Source organism: Pan paniscus, chromosome 20 (genome assembly GCF_029289425.2).
Source record: "Pan paniscus chromosome 20, NHGRI_mPanPan1-v2.0_pri, whole genome shotgun sequence".
NCBI lineage: Eukaryota > Metazoa > Chordata > Mammalia > Primates > Hominidae > Pan > Pan paniscus.
In genome coordinates, this window is record NC_073269.2 from 22,791,885 (window position 1) to 22,809,732 (window position 17,848).

The 17,848-nt window shown below is 54.9% G+C and overlaps 1 protein-coding gene across 1 annotated transcript; it reads left to right on the forward strand.

The window, feature by feature from the left end:
• Positions 1-3,491: 3,491 nt before the first annotated feature.
• CCDC124 (coiled-coil domain containing 124) lies at positions 3,492-14,753 on the forward strand. Its single transcript, XM_003817785.4, has 5 exons — positions 3,492-3,821; positions 7,191-7,360; positions 13,411-13,600; positions 14,016-14,130; positions 14,277-14,753. The coding sequence occupies exons 2-5, from the start codon at positions 7,202-7,204 to the stop codon at positions 14,482-14,484; spliced, it is 672 nt and encodes a 223-aa protein (XP_003817833.1). The 5' UTR covers positions 3,492-3,821; positions 7,191-7,201; the 3' UTR covers positions 14,485-14,753.
• The last annotated feature ends 3,095 nt before the right edge of the window (positions 14,754-17,848 follow it).

Consider the following 17,848-nt stretch of genomic DNA (forward strand, 5'->3'; position numbering starts at 1 on the left):
ACAATTTCACCAAGGAACAGAGTGGCTGATCAGAAAACCAAAAAGCCGTGGAGAAACTCATTCCTAGAATAGTAAACGAAATTAACCCTACACAGAAGGGCCCTAATGAGATCATAACTGAAGCTCCAGTCAGCATTAACTTACCTTCCAGCCACAGGCAGAATCACCTTAAGCAGATAGAGACACAAGGGTCTCAGATGTGCACACTATTTTTTTTTTTTTGAGACAGAGTCTTGCTCTGTCACCCAGGCTGGAGTTCAGTGGTGCAGTCTCAGCTCACTGCAATCTCTGCCTCCCGGGTTCAAGCGATCCTCCTGCCTCAGCCTCCTGAGTAGCTGGGATTACAGGCACACACCACCATGCCCAGCTACTTTTTGTATTTTTGGTAGAGACGGGGTTTCACCCTGTTGGCCAGGCTGGTCTTCAACTCCTGACCTCAGATGATCTGCCTTCCTTGGCCTCCCCAAGTGCTGGGATTACAGGCGTGAGCCACCGTGCCTGACCTCAGATGGGTGCACTTTTGCTGAGTCCAGGGTACTGATTGGTGGCAGGGAAGGTCTCAGCCCAGTCTCAGTAGGACATCCAGTCCTGTTGATGTCAAATACCACCAGAAAAACAGCTGCAGTGAAACCCAGCTGGGTTTATGGATTAATGCATTGAAGGAAGAAACACCAGAAGGGGTTCTGTTTATCTCAGAAAGAGAAAGTGAGAAGGAGCGTGTTACGGAACTAGGGCAACTGTGGGGTGATTCGAGGAGAGTTCAAGGGAGTGGGATTCTGCCCTGGATTGTATGCAAACAGCTAGTGGGGACAATTCTCTAAGTATTTTAATAATCTCTTTTTTTTTTTTGAGATGGAGTCTTGCTCTGTCCCCCAGGCTGGAGTACAGTGGTGTGATCTCCGCTCACTGCAAGCTCTGCCTCCCGGGTTCACGCCATTCTCCTGCCTCAGCCTCCTGAGCAGCTGGGACTACAGGCGCCCGCCACCACACCCGGCTAATTTTTTGTATTTTTAGTAGAGATGGGGTTTCACCGTGTTAGCCAGGATGGTCTCGATCTCCTGACCTCGTGATCTGCCTGCCTTGGCCTCCCAAAGTGCTGGGATTACAGGCGTGAGCCACCGCGCCGGGCCTTTAATAATCTTTTTACCTAGAAGGCAGGGGAACCTGCTGGGAATTGGCGAAAACTAGCAGTCACGCCCTTTGGCCAGGAGATGGGGAGGTTTGGCCATTTTTGTGGTTTGGACAATGCTCTTGTATTCACCTGTGCTAAGACTCGATTATGGAAGGGTTTTGTTTTTCTATGGCCAAGTGTCACTGGTCTGAGTGTCCCTGTCTGATGTGGACATTCCGTGAAATTGGTTTGGTCAAACAAAAAACTCTACAGCTTAGCTGTGACTGCCAGGCCAACTGCTAGCTGACTGTGGTCCAGGGCTACTTTTTTCTTCCTCACTTTATATTCACCTCCTCACCTTTGCATATACTGTTCCCTCTGCCCAGAACACCTTTCCCTCTCTTTTTCACTCAGCTCTTTCCTTCTCAAGCTTCAGAGCTCTCCTTAAATGCCACCACCTCTGAGAAGCCCTCTTTGATCACCCAGGCTGTGGGCCTCCACAACCCTATTTCAATCCCAGGCACATCTTTTAGTCACAATTACGATTATTATTTTATTGTTATTATTATTATTACTACTTTTGAGACAGAGTCTTACTCTGTCACCCAGGCTGCAGTGCAGTGGCGTGATCTCAGCTCGCTGCAACCTCCGCCTCCCAGGTTCAAGCGATTCTCCTGCCTCAGCCTCCCAAGTAGCTGGGATTACAGGCGCATGCCACCGCGCCTGGGTAATTTTTAGATGGGGTTTCACCATGTTAGCCAGGCTGGTCTTGAACTCCTCACCAAGTGATCTGCCCGCCTCAGTCTCCTGAAGTGCTGGGATTACAGCTATGAGCCACCACGCCTGGCCTTTATTATTATTTATTTATTTATTTATTTTGAGATGGAGTTGCACTCTGTAGCCCAGGCTGGAGTGCAATGGCACGATCTCGGCTCATTGCAATCTCTGCCTCCTGGGGTCAAGTGATTCTCCTGCCTCAGCCTCCCAGGTAGCTGGGATTACAGGCATGCGCCACCACGCCCAGCTAATTTTTGTGTTTTTAGTAGAAACAGGGTTTCACCATGTTGGTCAGACTGGTCTCAAACTCCTGACCTCAGGTGATCTGCCTGGCTCGGCCTCCCAAAGTGCTAGGATTACAGGCGTGAGCCACCATGCCTGGCCTTTATTAGCATTTTTTAAGAGAGGTTCCTTCACCCAGGCTGGCTGGAGTGCAGTGGCGCTATCATACCTCACTGCACCCTCCAACTTCTGGGCTCAAGTGATTCTCTTGAATGGGAGGATGAGCATGCCACCACGCCCAGCTAATGTTTTTATCTTCTGTCGAGATGGGGTCTCATAATGTTGCCCAGGCTGCTTTCAAACACCTGGCCTCAAGCGATCCTCCCACCTTAGCCTTCCAAAGGGCTGGGGTCACAGGCATAAGCCACTGCGACCAGCCAGGATAATAATCTTTCATGTGATTTTCCGACTTTAAGCCCCCTGCAACCAGAGACCTTTCTGTCTCATGCCTGAAGGGAAGGAATTGGCCACGGAAAAACCTGGGAAATTCCTGGGGGAACTCCCTGAGGCAAGACTGCGCCTGGCAATTTGTAAGAAGGGGGCTGGTGCGACCTGAGCAGAGAGCTAATGGGAGGATGAGGGAAGCCAAGGGAGATGGGGTGGGAGGTGGGAGGAGTCTTGCGGGACAATGGGAACCCAGGGGAGGCGTTAGAGCAGGGCAGGTGCATCGCGCACTGGGATTTAGGTCCCAGCAAGGTCGCTGGGGGGATGCCTTTTAGGGAATGGACTCTGTGGTCAACTACTCCTACCTGAACTGCCCCCAAAGCATTTGCTTTTCCCTCTCCACAGTCAGGACCAGTGTAACCTTAGACCCCTAATACTGCCATTTTTACTGTTGAGGACACCGAGAAGTAGTAAATACAGAAAATCTAAAGTATAGTGCCTAAGACAAATTGGCGCCTTGAACCTAATTTCTAAATAAAATTAATAAATAATATTGCAGAAGTGGGGAGCAGGTCAGCAATCCAGGAAGAGGCACTGGCAGGAGCAAGAGACGGAATTTGAGCCTACTCGCGGTTATGAGCCTACTCGCGGTTACATTTTGGCCAAACTCAATTCCTGGTCTCTCTGAGCCTCGGTTTCCCCACCTGGACTGCGCGGTGTGTGTTAATTTCTCTGCCCCATTTATCTCCCCTCTCCTAGCCCCGCCCCAGCGTCACTAGTGGGACGCAGAGACTCAGGACTAGGAAAGCACTTTTAAAGCGCTAAGGGATTGCGAAGAGTTACGGAGAGGCTTCCTCAGGGCTATACCGGGTCCACCTCCCCTCATGGACCGCGGGCGCGCTCTGGCGGCCGGGCCGCTCCAGGCTGAAGCCGCCGGACCACGTGTGTAGTCGCAGCTGCCATCTTTCATCCGGGCATCGGCCATCTTGGTAAAGGCAATGTTCTAGATTTTCGCCTCTGCCCGCCCCTCCTGGTTCATCAACATATTAAATGAGCGTAGGGAATGAGGGCGTATTAAGTGTCCTCTTTTTGAAGAGACAAAGAAGTGGCTGACTACCCTGGCTTGGGTCCGAGGCCCAGCCATCTTTTTCTTTACCAAAATGGCGGCGGTACCGAGGCGCAATGAGTGCGCGCCGCCAGGAGCTCAGCGCGCAGGCCCCATGATGACGTCACGGAGGCGCGACCGGGCCGGCGCTGGGGTAAGAAGGTAGGAGCGTCTGCGGCGCGGGCGGAACCCGGGTTCGGGGAGCAGAGGCGCGGGGCGGGGGCTGCTTGGCTTGGGACCATCCCCTGGGAAGGCTGGAGGAGGGGTGCTGGGAGGCGGGAGCACTTCCGGCGTCCAGTCTGAACCGCACCTAGCTGGGGGCGATGCCCATTTCCAGACTAGACGACTGAAGCCCGACGCGACAGCATGTTCGAGGCCACCTGGCCCCGGACTGCCCCTAGGCAGCTTCTGGTCTCGAGAGGGACAGAGTTGGGCGCGGACGCCCCCGGGCTCTTGTAGGGGGATTAGTGGTGGGGGACTTCAAAAGGGATAGCCGGGAGGGCTGCTTGGAGGAGGCATTGTTGAATTTTGTATTCTGTTATTTTGCCTTCACATCCGTGGGGTCTTAATCCCCATGGGTCTTGATTCGCTTCTAAGTGTGCCCCTCGCCCAGCCTGAGCCACTCCCTGGGTCCCGCCTGGGCTCCCAGCTCCTGCCATCTGGGGAGTCCACATCCTCACTAACCCCAGAGGGCTTGTGTGACCCATAGATTGGGCCTCCCGGCTCTAACGCCCTCCACACCTTCCCATCTCCCTGGAATACAAGTCGCCCCCTTTTCCAGCCTACCTCCTGCATCCCGCGTGCAGGCTGCGCTCTCCCCCACTCATTCAGACTTTTCCTTAGATGTCTCCTTTAGGAAGCCCTTTGACCCAGGCTGGATCAGAAGCCCTCTCCGGGCTTCCCCAGCGCCCTGCGTGTCCTTATTAGGACTCTGATTGCATGTGTTGGCTCTTCTCTGGGAGTCCCATGCAGGCAGAAAGCTCATTTGTGCCACCTCTTTCCCCAGCATCGCACACTTATTAGGTGCCCAGTACATATTTGTTGAATGACGTGTGTGCAAGTGAGTGAGTGTTTACCACACAGAGAAAAGTGTCTGTATTTCCAGCTTGGGCTGTCATAACTAATACCACAGACTGGGTGGCTTAAACAGCAGAAATTGCCAGGCACTGTGGCTCACACCTGTAATCCAGGCACTTTGAGAGGCCGAGGCAAGCGGATCACTTGAGGTCAAGAGTTTGAGACCAGCCTGGCCAACATAGTGAAACCCCGTCTCTACTAAAAATACAAAAATCAGATAGGCATGGTGGCACATGCCAACATGGTGAAATCCCATCTCTATAAAAATACAAAAATTAGCCGGGTGTGGTGGCAGGTGCCTGTAATCCTAGCTGCTTGGGAGGCTGAAACAGGAGAATTGCTTGAACCGGGTGGGTGGAGGTTGCAGTGAGCCGAGATTGTGCCACTGCATTCCAGCCTGGGTGAAAGGGCAAAACTCTGTCTCAAAACAAAAAAAGCCCCAACGTGGAAACAGCCCAAATGTCTAGCTGTGGACAATGGATAAACAAAATGTGGCATATCCATGCAGTGGAGGAATATTCAGCCATAAAAAGGAACGAAGGGCCAGGCACAGTGGCTCAGGCCTGTAATCCCAGCACTTCAGAAGGCCGAGGCGGGAGGATCACTTGAGCCCAGGAGTTCAAGGCCAGACTGGGCAACATAGTCAGACCCTGCCTTAAAAAAAAAAAAAAAAAGCTAGGCATGGTGGCCTGCACCTATAGTCCCAGCTACTTAGGAGGCTCAGGTGGGGGGATCACTTGAGCCCAGGAGGTCAAGTCTGCAGTAAGCCGAGATTTCGCCACTGCACTCCAGCCTGGGCGACAGAGTGAGACCCTGTCTCCAAAATAAATAAATAAATGTACTCTCACACTGTGTGGCCTTTTGTGTCTGGCTTCTTTCACTTAGTATTGTGTTGTTGAGGTTCAACCACATTGTATCATCTATGTATTGGTGCCTTGTTTCCTTGTTTCCTTTTTTTTTTTTTTTTTTTCTTTTAAGAGACAGGGTCTTGTTCTGTTGCCCAGGCTGGAGTGCAGTGGCACAATCATAGCTCACTGTGGCCTCAGCCTCCTACGCTCAGGCGATCCTTCCACCTCAGCCTCCTAAGTAGCTGGAACTACAGGCACAAGCCACTGTGCTTAATTATTTTTTATTTTGTAGAGATGGACTCTTGCTATGTTGCCCAGGCTGGTCTTGAACTCCTGGCCTCAAGCAATCCTCCTGCCTCAGCCTCCCGAAGCACGGGGATTACAAACGTGAGCGATCGCACCCGGCCTGTGATTCCATTGATATGGACTGAAATGTCCAGAACAGGGAAAGCCACAGAGACAGAAAGCAGATTGGTGGTTACCAGGGGCTAGGGGAAGAGGAATAGGGAGTGACTGCTGATGGTGATGTGGCCTCTTTTTGGGGGGTGCAAGTGTTCTGGAACTAGACAGAGGTGGTATTTGCACAACGCTGTGAATATACTTAAACACTGAATTGTACACCTTTTTTTTTTTTTGAGATGGAGTCTCGCTCTGTCGCCTAGGCTGGAGTGCAGTGGTGTGATCTCAGCTCATTGCAACCTCCGCCTCCCGGGTTCAAGTGATTCTCCTGCCTCAGCCTCCCGAGTAGCTGGGATTATAGGCATGTGCCACCACACCCAGCTTTTTGTTTTTTTTTGAGAGTGAGTCTCACTCTGCCGCCTAGGCTGGAGTGCAGTTGCACGATCTCAGCTCACTGCAACCTCTGCCTCCCAGGTTCAAGCGGCTTTCCTGCCTCAGCCTCCTGAGTAGCTGGGATTAAAGGCGTCCGCCACCACACCCAGCAATTTTTATTTATTTTTAGTTGACACGGGGTTTCACCATGTTGACTAGACTGGTTTTGAACTCCTGACCTCAGGTGATCCGCCCACCTTGGCCTCCCAAAGTGCTAGGATTACAGGCGTGAGCCACCGTGCCTGGCTGGAATTGTACACCTTTAAATTGATTCTTTTTCCTTTCATTGAGATGGAGTCTCACTCTGTCGCCCAGGCTGGAGTGCAGTGGCACGATCTTGGCTCACTTCAACCTCCACCTCCCGGGTTCAAGCGATTCTCCTGCCTCAGCCTCCTGACTGGCTGGGAATACGGGTGCACACCAGCATGCCCAGCTAATTTTTGTATTTTTAGTGGAGATGGGGTTTTGCCGTGTTGGCCAGGCTAGTCTCGAACTCCTGACTGCAAGTGATCCGCCCGCCTCGGCCTCCCAAAGTGCTGGGATTACGGGTGTGAGCCACCAGACCTGGCCTAAATGAGCTCATTTGGTGTCATGATGTGAATTTTGCCTTAATAAACTTTTATAAGGAGAGCGCTAAGTCCAAAGCCCTTGTTTTATACAGAGAAGGCCACGGAGGCCCCAAGAGGGTCCTGGCTGCCCAAGTGTGATTCTGGGGGTGCTGAGTGCCGATGTCCCCTCCGGCCCCTGCTCCCCCATCCCCATCCTCTTCCCGCAGCCTGCTGAGGGATGCCCAAGAAGTTCCAGGGTGAGAACACCAAGTCGGCAGCGGCCCGGGCACGGAGGGCAGAGGCCAAGGCGGCCGCTGATGCCAAGAAGCAGAAGGAGCTGGAGGATGCCTACTGGAAGGACGACGACAAACACGTCATGAGGAAGGAGCAGCGCAAGGTGCGTGCACTCCGAGTCCCGCGGCCCGCGTGCCCTGTGGCCAAGGCCAGTGGTCCTTATGTCAATGTGGGTGAATAGCGAGAGGGCCCTCTGAGCTTTGGTCTGAAAGGCCAGGAGGGTCCAGGCGCTGTCGCTCACGCCTGTCATCCCAGTACTTTGGGAGGCCGAGGCAGGCAGATCACCTGGGGTCAGGAGTTCAAGATCAGCCTGGCCGACATGTTGAAACCCCGTCTGTACTAAAAATACAAAAATTAACTGCGTGGTGGCGCACACTTACAGTCCCAGCTACTCTGGAGGCTGAAGCAGAATTGCTTCAACTGGGAGGCGCAGGTTGCAGTGAGCCGAGGTCTCCCCGCTGCACTCCAGCATGGGCAACAGAGCGAGATTCCATCTCAAAAAAAAAAAAAAAAAAGAGGCTGGGCAGAGTGCCTCATACCTGTAATCCCAGCACTTTGGGAGGCCGAGGTGGGCATATCACCTGAGGTCAGGAGCTCAAGACCAGCCTGGCCAAAATGGTGAAACCCTGACTCTACTCAAAATACAAAAATTAGCCAGGCATGGTGGCAGGCTCCTGTAATCCCAGCTACTCGGGAGGCTGAGGCAGGAGAATTGCTTGAACCCAGGAGGCGGAGGTTGCAATGAGCTGAGATTGTGCCGTTGCACTCCAACCTGGGCAACAGAGTGAGACACTGTCTCGGAAAACAAAAAGCAAAATGCCAGGAGGCACTGGAGATGGCAGAGGGGAGGGAGGCAGAGGAAATGGTGTGTGGAAAGGGCCTGGGGTGGCACAATCTTGCTTGTCTGTGGACAGTGAGGCTGTCATTGCTCTCTGTGGACGTTTCTCTCCTTTGAGTAATGTTAGGGTTGGGCTAGATGGTCATTCTCACCGTGGAGCTACTCTGCCCCTGAGGACGCTTGGCAACACCTGGAGATGTGTTTGGTTGTCATAACTCGGGGAGAGGGGGTGTTGCTGGCATCTAGAAGGTGGAGACCAGAGATGCTGACACTCTAGAATGCACAGGACGCCCCCACAGCAAAGAATGAGCCAGCCCCAGATGTCAGCAGTGCTGAGGCTGAGAAACGCTGTGATCAGGCCCCCATTTCCAACCTGTTGACCCAGGTCCACAGGTTCTTCTAGGTGTTTATTTTATTTTTGTTGTTGTTGAGACGGAGTCTCCCTCTATTGCCCAGGCTGGAGTGCAATGGCGCGATCTCAGCTCACCGCAACCTTTGCCTCCTGGGTTCAAGTGATTCTCCTGCCTCAGCCTCCTGAGTAGCTGGAATTACGGGCATGTGCCACCATGCCCAGCTAATTTTGCATTTTTAGTAGAGACGGGGTTTCTCCAGGTTGGTCAGGCTGGTCTCGAACTCCCAACCTCAGGTGATCCGCCTGCCTTGGCCTCCCAAAGTGCTGAGATCACAGTCCTGAGCCAATGTGCCCGGCCCAGGTGTTTATTTTTTAAAAGCCGTGGTTTGGCGTGGTAGCTCATGCCTGTAATCTCAGTACTTTGGGAGGCTGAGGTGAGAGGATTGCTTGAGGCCAGGAGCTCGAGGCCAGCATGGGCAACATAGCAAGACCCCATCTCCACAAAACATGTACAAATTAGCCATGCATGGTAGTGTGTGCCTGTGGTCCCAGCTACTTGGGAGGCTGAGGTGAGAGGATCACTTGAGCCTGGGAGTTCAGGGCTGCAGTAAGCTATAATCGTGCTACTGTACTCCAGCCTGGGCAACAGAATGAGACTGTGACTCAAGATGGATCAAAAAGCCCAGGGCCAAGCACCATGCTTCATTGGTGTCTGGGTTGTGGTTTAGGGCTGATGCTGACCTGCTTGGCCCAGTAGGTGGCGCCAGTGACCCATGCTAGCCACAGCTCCTGGTTTCCACACCCTGGGTAGCTGAGACACTGGCCCTCTAGGCAACCCCCCAGCTTAGGGGCTGCTATCCTGACAACATGCCCAGTTCTTGGGGGGAATCTGGACATTCCCACCTGTTTTACCCGTCATCTTTTTTTTTTTTTTTTTTAAAGACGGTCTTGCTCTGTCACCCAGACTGGAGTGCAGTGGCAGGATCACAGCTCAATGCAGTCTTGACTTCCCGAACTCAAGCAAGCCTCCTGCCTCAGCCTCCCAAGTAGCTGGGACTACAGGCGTGCACCACCACGCCCAGCTATTGTTTGTATTTTGTGTAGGGGGTGGGGGTCATCTCACTGTGTTGCCCAAGTTGGTCTCAAACTCCTGGGCTCAAACAATCCTCCCACCTCAGCCTCCCAAAGTGCTGGGATTACAGGCATGAGCCACTGCGCCTGGCCTCCCATTGTCTTTCTGTGAAGGGTAGCTCCTGCCTTGTTTTTAGCACACATTCAATGTCCCTGGCTTTCTTCCAGCCCCACCCCTACCCACCCTGCTGCACTGGGTCCATGGAGATATTTATAGTTTGGGGGTTGGGGGATCATCAAAATTTTGACACTATAGGAAAGTTGAAAACTCAAAAGGAAAAACAATGTCTGTCAAAGATGCAGTATCCATCCGGGTGCGGTGGCTCACGCCTGTCATCCCAGGACTTTGGGAGGCCGAGGCAGGCGGATCACCTGAGGTCAGGAGTTCGAGACCATCCTGGCCAACATGGTGAAACCCCATCTCTACTAAAAATAAAAAAATTAGCTGGGCGTGGTGGCGCGCACCTGTAGTCCCAGCAACTCAGGAGGCTGAGGCACAAGAATCACTTGTACCTGAGAGGTGGAGGTTGCAGTGAGCCGGGATCGCGCCACTGCACTCCAGTCTGGGTGACAAAGCAAGAGTCCATCTCAAAAAAATAATAAAATAAAACAAAAAGATCCAGTATCCAGACAGAATCCAGAGACCTTTCCGCCCATAGTGTCAGGATCATTGGCCTAGTCCTCCCTGTGGCCTGCGTCTTGGCCACTGGGGTTGGCCCCATCCTCTGGATGAGGAAATTGAGGCAGAGAAGGCAGAAAGCCCAGATCACGTGGCTATGAGGAAGAGCTGGAGCCAGACTGGCACCTTCTCGTTTGTTAAGAGGCTTTTTTTTTTTGAAGCAGAGTTTCACTCTGTCGCACAGGCTGGAGTGCAGTGGCGCGACCTCGGCTCACTGCAACCTCTGCCTCCCAAGTTCAAACAACTCTCCTGCCTCAGCCTCCCGAGTAGCTGGGATTACAGGTGTGCACCACCATGCCAGGCTAATTTTTGCATTTTTAGTAGAGATGGGGTTTCACCATGTTGGTCAGGCTGGTCTAAAACTCCTGGCCCCAAGTGATCCGTCCACCTCGGCCTCCCAAAGTGCTGGGATTACAGGTGTGAGCCACCGCACCTGGCCTTTTTTTTTTTTTTTTTTAGACAGTCTCTGTTGCCCAGGCTGGAGTACAGTGGCGTGATCTCAGTTCACTGCAACCTCCGCCTCCTAGGTCCAAGCGATTCTTTTGCTTCAGCCTCCCAAGTAGCTGGGATTACAGGCATGGCACCATGCCTGGATAATTTTTGTATTTTTAGTAGAGATGGGGTTTCACCATGTTGGCCAGGCTGGTCTCCAACTCCTTACCTCAAGTGATCCGCCCACCTCGGCCTCCCAAAGTGCTGGAATTACATGCGTGAGCCACCGCCTCTGGCCTGTTAAGAGATTTGATTAAGGGACAGCAAAGCGTGCCTGTCCTAGGAGTGTGGGTCAGAAAGCATGTACCTCTGAGCACACCTGTATTGCATGCATCCGGGACAAGGTATGGAGGGGGTTGGACAGGCAATTGGGGCCAGGTGGTGAATAGCTTAGACTTCACTTAGGGCCAGACAGGAAGCCACTAGACCCTATCATTGAGCACGAAGGCCACCACTGACTGTAGGTTAGCAAATAGGTGTGGCTGCGTGCCCATAAAACTTTACCAAAGGGGCCAGGCATGGTGGCTCACACCTGTAATCCCAACACTTTGGGAGGCCAAGGCAGGTGGATTACAAGGTCAGTCATTCGAGACCAGCCTGGCCAACATAGTGAAACCCCATTTCTACTAAAAATACAAAAAATTAGCCAGGCGTGGTGGCGGGCGTGCATAATCCCAGCTACTCCGGAGGCTGAGGCAGGAGAATCGGTTGAACCTGGGAGGCAGAGGTTGCACCACTGTACTCCAGCCTGGGCGACAGTGCAAGATTCCGCCTAAAAAAAAAAAAAAAAAAAAGGGGGGCTGGGCGCGGTAACTCATTCCTGTAATCCCAGCACTTTGGGAGGCCGAGGCGGGCGGATCACAAGGTCAGGAGATCGAGACCATCCTGGCTAACACGGTGAAACCCCATCTCCACTAAAAATACAAAAAATTAGCTGGGCATGGTGGCAGGCACCTGTAGTCCCAGCTACTCAGGAGGCTGAGGCAGGAGAATGGCATGAACCCTGGAGGAGGAGCTTGCAGTGAGCCGAGATGGCGCCACTGCACTCCATCCTGGGCGACAGAGCAAGATTCCGTCTCGAAAAAACAAACGAACGAAAAAAACACAAAAAACCTTTACCAAAGAAGGCAGTTGGCTAGTTGGCTATAGTTTGTCAACCCCTGCTCTCTAGAATATTCTCAGCCCCCGTGAGTTTCCCTCATACCCCTCCTGGTCAGTCCCCCACCAGTGATACCTCTCCTCACTTCAAACATCATGCATTGGCCAGGCACAGTGGCTCACACCTGCAATCCCAGCACTTTGGGAGGCCAAGGCAGGCAGATCACTTGAGGTCAGGAGTTCGAGACCAGCCTGGGCAACATGGTGAAACCCCGTCTCTACTAAAATTACAAAAGATTAGCCAGGCGTGGTGGTGGGCACCTGCAGTCCCAGCTATTTGGGAGGCTGAGGCATGAGAATTGCTTGAACTCGGGAGGCAGAGGTTGCAGTGAGCCGAGATCGCACCACTGCACTCCAGCCTGGGCGACTGAGAGAGACCTTGTCTGAGGCAGAATGTGTGTGTGACACGCATCAGTCGGGGAGCCTCGGGACGTTGCCTCTGACCGAGGGGGAAACTGAGGCTCCTCAGCACAGCAATGGGAGCACAGTTTGTGCACTCCAACAGCCTTGACTTTAACCGCCCCCTCCACTTTCCTGCTGTGCAGGTGGGGGTAGGGGTCAGGCCCTGGCAGTGTCCTTAGGTGCGTCCACCCCTATTCTGCGACATTCCCTTCTGTCAAATCTATCTGGAGATGCAGTGGTAGTGTCCCAGGGGGACACTGCAGGTGTGGGGATCGTCCCTGGGAAGGCTGAAGGTGTGAGAGTCAGATGGTGGAGTCTCAGGCAGTGAGGGGGCAGGCAGGGGTGTCTGAGACCAGGGCCCTGCAGGAGTGCCAGGCAGTGGGCAGAGTACTGCCCTGAGCTTCCAGCAGCACTGTATATAAACCGTGGCCTCGCTCGGCCCCCTGGGGTCCGTGCAGGCCAGGGCAAGGGCAAGTCCCATAGCCCAGATGTCCCTCATCCAGCCAGCATCAGGGCTTCCCTGGGCGGCCGATGTGGAATCAGTTTCAGCCTCAGTGACCCACGGCAGGGAAACGTGGACAGTGCTGCCCGACTCATAAGGGCAGAGCCCCTGCCCTAGCCTGAAACGGGTCCAGGCCTCCCACGGCTCTTAGAATCCAACATGAACCCCTCCCTGGCCCCCAGAGGCTCCGCATGGCCCAGCCGTCTCCCTCCCGGCCTCTTCCCCCTCCCGCTTCACTCCCACTCCAGCCTCCAAGCTGTTCCTGTTACAACAAATGGCTCCTGCCTCGGCGCCTTTGCACTGGTACCCCTGCTGCTAAGGACGCTCCTGTTCCCCAGCTCTCCCCCTTGGCCGGCCCTCTTCGGACCTAGGAGCCTCACTTCTTCAAGAGCCACCCACCCGCCCTGTCCAAGGTTCCCCTGTTGGTCTCACATCCCCCGCCCAGGGCAGCACCGGGACCTATCTTGTTCCTGGCATGTCCCCTGCACCCAGCACAGAGCCTAAATCCTCGTTGGCTGAGATGAAAACTCGAACCCCAGGCTAGTGGGTGGCGCGGGGGTGTGGGGTCTTCTGCCTGACCATGCACGCTGCCCCCGCAGGAGGAGAAGGAGAAGCGGCGCCTCGACCAGCTGGAACGTAAGAAGGAGACGCAGCGCCTACTGGAGGAGGAAGACTCCAAGCTCAAGGGCGGCAAGGCGCCGCGGGTGGCCACGTCCAGCAAGGTCACCCGGGCCCAGATCGAGGACACGCTGCGCCGAGACCATCAGCTCAGGGAGGCCCCGGACACAGGTCGGGCGGCATCCCGCTCTGGAGCTGCACTTTTGCCCACTGCAGAGGCAGTGGACCTTGAGTCCATTAGCCCCCTCCTGGCCCCCAGAGAAGCTGCCGGGGCTCCACGTGGTGCAGGGTGGGTGGGTAGGCCGCCTCCTGGTAGGCCTGGCCGTGAGCAGACATCCTCAGGGCTTGTGCCCCCCGGGGTCCTCTTGTTTGCAGGGCTGCCGGAAAGTAAGGCAGAGAACTGGGCGCCGGGAGGGTGGGACCTGTCCCAAGAGGGCTTATCAGCTGAAGTCGCGATTCCATCCCCCCTCATCTCTCCCGCCTTCCTCCCGCCCCTAGCTTCTCTTGCCAGTCTCTATCTCATCTCCTTGGAACTGTGCATCTTTGCTTATCTCTCTCTGTCTCTGTCACCCACCCACCCAACCAGCCGAGAAAGCCAAGAGCCATCTGGAGGTGCCGCTGGAGGAGAACGTGAACCGCCGCGTGCTGGAGGAGGGCAGCGTGGAGGCGCGCACCATCGAGGACGCCATTGCAGTGCTCAGGTAACGGGGCGGGGCCTGGGGCTTTCCCAGGGGTGGAGCTGGTCATCGGGGGCGGGGCTACCGGGGCGGGGCTACCGGGGGGCGGGGCCGGGCTTTTCGGGGTAAGGCTGCGCCCAAGGCCCCCTGACGCTCATGTCCACCCCCAGCGTGGCGGAGGAGGCGGCCGACCGGCACCCAGAAAGACGCATGCGGGCAGCCTTCACAGCCTTTGAGGAAGCCCAGCTGCCGCGGCTCAAACAAGAGAACCCCAACATGCGGCTGTCGCAGCTGAAACAGCTGCTCAAGAAGGAGTGGCTCCGCTCTCCTGACAACCCCATGAACCAGCGGGCCGTGCCCTTCAATGCCCCCAAGTGAGCCCAGAACTTGGGGAGCCAGTTCACCCACGGGTGGTCCAGGTCACGACTCTGCACGCCCTTAGGCCAGGTCAGCTGCGAGGGTCACAGAGCGTTCCGGGGGCCAAGGCGCCGGGCCCCGGGGCCATGCTCTTATCACCAGCCACCCGTCCTCCCGCCAGAGGGTCCTGCCCCGAGTGACACCCCATCCCCTCCCATCCCCCGGCGCGTGTGTGTAGAGCCTCAGGGCTGAGTGCCCAATAAAGGTGGCGGCAAGGCTGCGGTGAGGCACTTGAAGCCTAAGTGAGTGGGTGGGGAGAGGCGGGCGGAGAATGGGGAGAAGGAACAGCTTTGGGGACCTGCTGTGAACCGCACTGGGATCATAGCTAGAAAAGACAAGAGCCCCCAACAGCGCGCTCCTTCCTGCTGCCAGCTGTGCTTCATCGGCTCCTGCCAGCACCCCTCCTTGGCTGTGCCACTTGTCCAGTGAGGCACCTGCTCCACTGTCTCCTGCACAAGCTCAGAGAGTTGGAGGTGGAGGCGCTGGCCATACTTCAGGGGCAGAGCCAGAGAAGAGCTGGAGCCTGTCTGCCTTCTGAGATTCCAGTTCAGGGTGGGCCCTAGGACTTGATTGGGGGTACCATGCTGTGTTTGGGGTCAGGAAATGCTGGCTGCTCTGCTGTTATTCCTACAGGGGAGGCATCTGGGCCAAATCCTTCTGTGCTGAATCCTGGGCAGGCTTCCCAGTGGAGGATTTCTTCCTTAGTGGGGGATGAGTCAGATCTCATTGCAGAGGGAGGAGGAAGGCACTGGGCCAGGAAAGGCCTGGAGGCTGCAGTGAGCAGGTGGATCGGAGTGGGTGTGAGCAAGCGTCCCGTCAGAGACTGCACATCTGGGAAGGGTGGAGTGGGATTTGAACCTAGTTCTGGCTTCCTAGAACTTAGCCAGCCCGGAAGAATAGAGGAAGGGCAGCTGGGAGATGGGCCTATGAGGCTGTGTGGGCTGAGCAAATTGCTTGGACTCATGAGGGCGGCAGGGGATGGAGGTGCCCCCAGAAGCTGCAGTGGTCAGGGCCGGGTGCGGTGGCTCATTCCTGTAATCCCAGCACTTTGGGAGGCCAAGGTGGGCGGATCACCTAAGGTCAGGAGTTCGAGACAAGCCTGGCCAACATGGTGAAACCCCGTCTCTACTAAAAATACAAAAATTAGCTGGGTGTGGTGACACATGCTTATAATCCCAGCTACTGGGGAGGCTGAAGCACTAGAACCGCTTGAACCCAGGAGGCAGAGGCTGCAGAGAGTCAAGATCACAGCACTGCACTCCAACCTGGGCAACAGAGCAAGACGGGCAACAACAACAAAAAAAGTTGCAGTGGTCAGATCATCTGCAGCACTTACCCAGTGGGCTCGGGTAGAGGTTGGAGCAGCCCCTGGTGCAGGAAATGGCCATCAAGTCCCCACTGTGTGCCTGGCCTTGGACAGCCCTGCTGTCCAAGGTCATCCATAACAGTGGGGGGAACTGAGGCACAAGGGTAGAGGGTAGGGTTGAAGGACTTACCAGGCCACTGCTATGACTCTTGCCCAGGTGACACCAACTTCCTATGCCCATAGGGCTGTCCCCTGACTCCCCATTACCCTCTCAGCTCAGTACTTCCAGCCTCCTTACTCTTGGCTTCTGAGACCCTCCAACACAGAAGGCTTGATCCCTCCACCAAGAACACCGTCCTGCTGGGCGCGGTGGCTCAGGCCTGTAATCCCAGCACTTTGGGAGGCCAAGGCGGGTGGGTCACCTGAGCTCAGGAGTTCGACACTAGCCTGGGAAACATGGTGAAACCCCATCTCCACTAAAAATACAAAAAGTTAGACGGGCATGGCGGCAAGTGCCTGTAGTCCCAGCTACTCGGGAGGCTGAGGCAGGAGAATCACTTGAACCTGGGAGTTGGAGGTTGCAGTGAGCCACTGAACTCCAGCCTGGGCAACAGAGCGAGACTCCATCTCAAAAAAAAAAAAAAAATCACTGTCCTCCCAGATCACAAGGCTTAGTGCATGCAGGTCCCCACAGAGGTCCTCAGCTCTGTGTAGTCAGGGCTGGAGGGCTGGGCAGGCTGGAAGGGGCTAGGCTCTGCCCAGAGATGGGAGATAGAATGTATCATGGAGGACGGGACTTTCAGGATGCATAGGAGCTCTCCACACAGACAAGGGACAGAAAAGTCGAAGAAATCACATGTGCAAAGGTCTGGAAGTCACACTGCTTCCTGTTCAACGGAGGGTAAAAGGTGCCAGGAATAACTAGGTACAGGTGAGGCACCGTGGCTCACACCTATCTATAATCGCAGGACTTTGGGAGGCCACAGTGGAAGGATCTTTTGAATCCAGCAGTTTGAGACCAGCCTGGGCAAGAAAGCAAGACTTTGTCTCTACAGAAAAAGTTTAAAATTAGGGCGTGATGGCATGCGCCTGTGGTCCCACCTTCTTTGGAGGCCAAGGTGGGAGAATCCCTTGAGGTTGAGTTAGAGGTTGCAGTGAGGAGGTTGCAGTGAGCCATAACTGTGCCACTGCACTGCAGCCTGGGCGACGGAGCGAGACCCCGTCTCTAAAAAATAAACTGGGTACAGCTGAAGTTAACATAAAAACTAACCAACATATGTTGGACACTAGCTTAGTTTGGAGGTCCCCCAAGAACCAACCCTGAGACAATGACTGTAGGAAACGTGGGATATCTGGGAGAGACCTTTGGTGAGGGTTAGGGAAAGGAGAGGAAGGTAAGGCCCCCTGCATCCTGCAGGGGGCACCAACGAGCAGAGTCCCCCACGTGGGAGGAGACAGGCAGTGGCACCACTGGGTGCCAGGCCTTGGCCAAACAGGTGGCAGCAGCCCCTCACTGAGCCCTGGGGACAGCCCCTATGAGATATTGATCGTCTTTGTATATAAGAAAACTAAGGCTGGGCACAGTGGCTCACGCCTGTAATCCCAACACTTTGGGAGGCCCAGGTGGGTGGATCACCTGAGGTCGGGAGTTCGAGACCGGCCTGACCAACATGGAGAAACCCCATCTCTACTAAAAATACAAAATTAGCCAGGCGTGGTGGTGCATGCCTGTAATCCCAGCTACTCGGGAGCCTGAGGCAGGAGAATCGCTTGAACCCGGGAGGCGGAGGTTGCAGTGAGCCGAGTTCACGCCACTGTACTCCAGCCTGGGCGACAGAGAGAGACTCCATCTAAAAAAAAAAGCCGGGCGTGGTGGCGGGCGTCTGTGATCCCAGCTACTCTGGAGGCTGAGGCAGGAGAGTCGCTTGAACCCGGGAGGCAGAGTGAGCCGAGGCCACGCCATCGCACTCCAGCCTGGGCAAGGAGAGCAAAACTCTGTCTCAAAAAAAAAAAAAGGAA